Raw genomic sequence first — 2,500 nt, 5'->3', positions numbered from 1 at the left:
CAGTGTTATGGGTGGTTGCTGTTGCTAAGTGGGATCTGCTGTTGCTAAGAGAAACCAGTGTTGCTAAGTGCCTGGTGTTGCCAAAATTTCACCGTTAGGAATACTTCGAGAACCCCCCCCCCCCCCCCCCCCAAAAAAAAATGTTGTTTTCGTGTTTGAAAATCTTCCCAGCGTGTATTTATTGATTAACATTTGAAGTATAATAAATGAATGTGAAAGCAGAGGCTCTGTGGACCACATTGTAATACAACACTGTAGAGTACAGGTTACTGATACACATAGAAACATCATTGAGGTATAGAGCCCTGAGCAGCAGAGAGGGGGAGAGAGGATAGAGAGAGGAGGAAAGCGAGAGACAGAGGGAAGGGAGAGGGAGTTCAACCCCCCCTCCCCTCTCCCCTTCTCCCCTCTCCCCTCTCCCCTCCTCCTGGAGAGTCCACTCTCGAAGCCCGAGGCTCCTCCTCCTCTTCACATGCTGCTCTTCTCCGATAGCGGTGTCTTGTCGTTGGCGAGCGGGGACCGGAGATCTGAAACCAAACGCACACGGGAACACGTCACGGGAAGCAGGGCGATGATGAGGAGAAGGAGGAAGACTACAAACGCGTTCTCTGCTCAGCTTCCTGCTCATTCAGAGCCTGGCGGAGTCACGCCCTCACCTTCCGGGGCGATACCGCCCGCCCTGGAGGGGCTTCCTGCTCATTCAGAGCCTGGCGGAGTCACGCCCTCACCTTCCGGGGCGATACCGCCCGCCCTGGAGGGGCTTCCTGCTCATTCAGAGCCTGGCGGAGTCACGCCCTCACCTTCCGGGGCGATACCGCCCGCCCTGGAGGGGCTTCCTGCTCATTCAGAGCCTGGCGGAGTCACGCCCTCACCTTCCGGGGCGATACCGCCCGCCCTGGAGGGGCTTCCTGCTCAGACAGAGCCTGGCGGAGTCACGCCCTCACCTTCCGGGGCGATACCGCCCGCCCTGGAGGGGCTTCCTGCTCATTCAGAGCCTGGCGGAGTCACGCCCTCACCTTCCGGGGCGATACCGCACGCCCTGGAGGGGCTTCCTGCTCATTCAGAGCCTGGCGGAGTCACGCCCTCACCTTCCGGGGCGATACCGCCCGCCCTGGAGGGGCTTCCTGCTCATTCAGAGCCTGGCGGAGTCACGCCCTCACCTTCCGGGGCGATACCGCCCGCCCTGGAGGGGCTTCCTGCTCATTCAGAGCCTGGCGGAGTCACGCCCTCACCTTCCGTGCTGGCGCTGGGGGGGTCCGGATTACAAGCACTGCCAGGGGAACCCTCACTGACACCTGCAAGAGCACAAGAGAACCAACGAGCAGATGAGAACCACACACACACACACGCGCGCACACACGCACGCACACACACACACACACACACACACACACACACACACACACGCACACACACGCACGCACACACACGCACACACACGCACACACACGCACACACACACACACACACACGCACACACACACACGCACACACACACGCACGCACACACGCAGGCTGGATATCTGATGTATTTTTTAGACTATAGTTTTGAGGTTGTTTAACTGCGGGGTGGGGGGGGGGGAGTACCTCTGCTGCTGTCCCCAGGGTCACTGCTGTCCTCCTCGATGGTCCCCCACATCCCCGCGGCTCTCCGGCGGAACCTGTCCCGGGGGCTGGGACGCATGTCTCCAGGGCTGAAGGACTGAGACGCTCCCCTCCCGTACCGACAGCTGACTCTGGGCCGGCGTGCGGGGCTCTGCCCCCCCTCCTGGAACACACTGCAGGAGCTGGTCGTCTTGCGCAGGGCCGAGGGGGAGGGGGCGAGCGGGAACGGGCCTGCGGGGGGAGGGGGGGTCAGAATCATAAAACAACAGGGAGCAAAATATATAGAAACACACACACTGACAACCGCTTCCCTATGCTTTACCAGACCTCTCTGTGCTTTACTATGCTTCCCTGTGCTTTACCAGACCTCTCTGCTTCCCTATGCTTTACCAGACCTCTCTGTGCTTTACAATGCTTCCCTGTGCTTTACCAGACCTCTCTGTGCTTTACAATGCTTCCCTGTGCTTTACCAGACCTCTCTGTGCTTTACAATGCTTCCCTATGCTTTACCAGACCTCTCTGTGCTTTACAATGCTTCCCTATGCTTTACCAGACCTCTCTGTGCTTTACAATGCTTCCCTATGCTTTACCAGACCTCTCTGTGCTTTACAATGCTTCCCTATGCTTTACCAGACCTCTCTGTGCTTCACAATGCTTCCCTGTGCTTTACCAGACCTCTCTGTGCTTTACAATGCTTCCCTATGCTTTACCAGACCTCTCTGTGCTTTACAATGCTTCCCTATGCTTTACCAGACCTCTCTGTGCTTTACAATGCTTCCCTATGCTTTACCAGACCTCTCTGTGCTTCACAATGCTGTCTCTGTGCTTTACCAGACCTCTCTGTGCTTTACAATGCTGTCCCTGTGCTTTACCAGACCTCTCTGTGCTTTACAAT

At 57.2% G+C, this 2,500-nt stretch overlaps 1 protein-coding gene across 1 annotated transcript in view; it reads right to left on the bottom strand.

The window, feature by feature from the left end:
- Window positions 1-154: 154 nt before the first annotated feature.
- The window catches only part of LOC121306289 (girdin-like), a 23,661-nt gene continuing 21,315 nt past the window's right edge, over window positions 155-2,500 (bottom strand). Inside the window, 3 exon segments of the mRNA XM_041238029.1 lie at window positions 155-527; window positions 1,233-1,295; window positions 1,588-1,836. Coding sequence (XP_041093963.1) covers window positions 469-527; window positions 1,233-1,295; window positions 1,588-1,836 — 371 coding nt within the window. The 3' untranslated portion in view covers window positions 155-468.

Source organism: Polyodon spathula, chromosome 47 (assembly GCF_017654505.1).
Source record: "Polyodon spathula isolate WHYD16114869_AA chromosome 47, ASM1765450v1, whole genome shotgun sequence".
NCBI classification, from domain to species: Eukaryota; Metazoa; Chordata; class Actinopteri; order Acipenseriformes; family Polyodontidae; genus Polyodon; species Polyodon spathula.
Note: the sequence above shows the minus strand (reverse complement) of the source record. Positions and strands in the feature narration are given on the sequence as shown.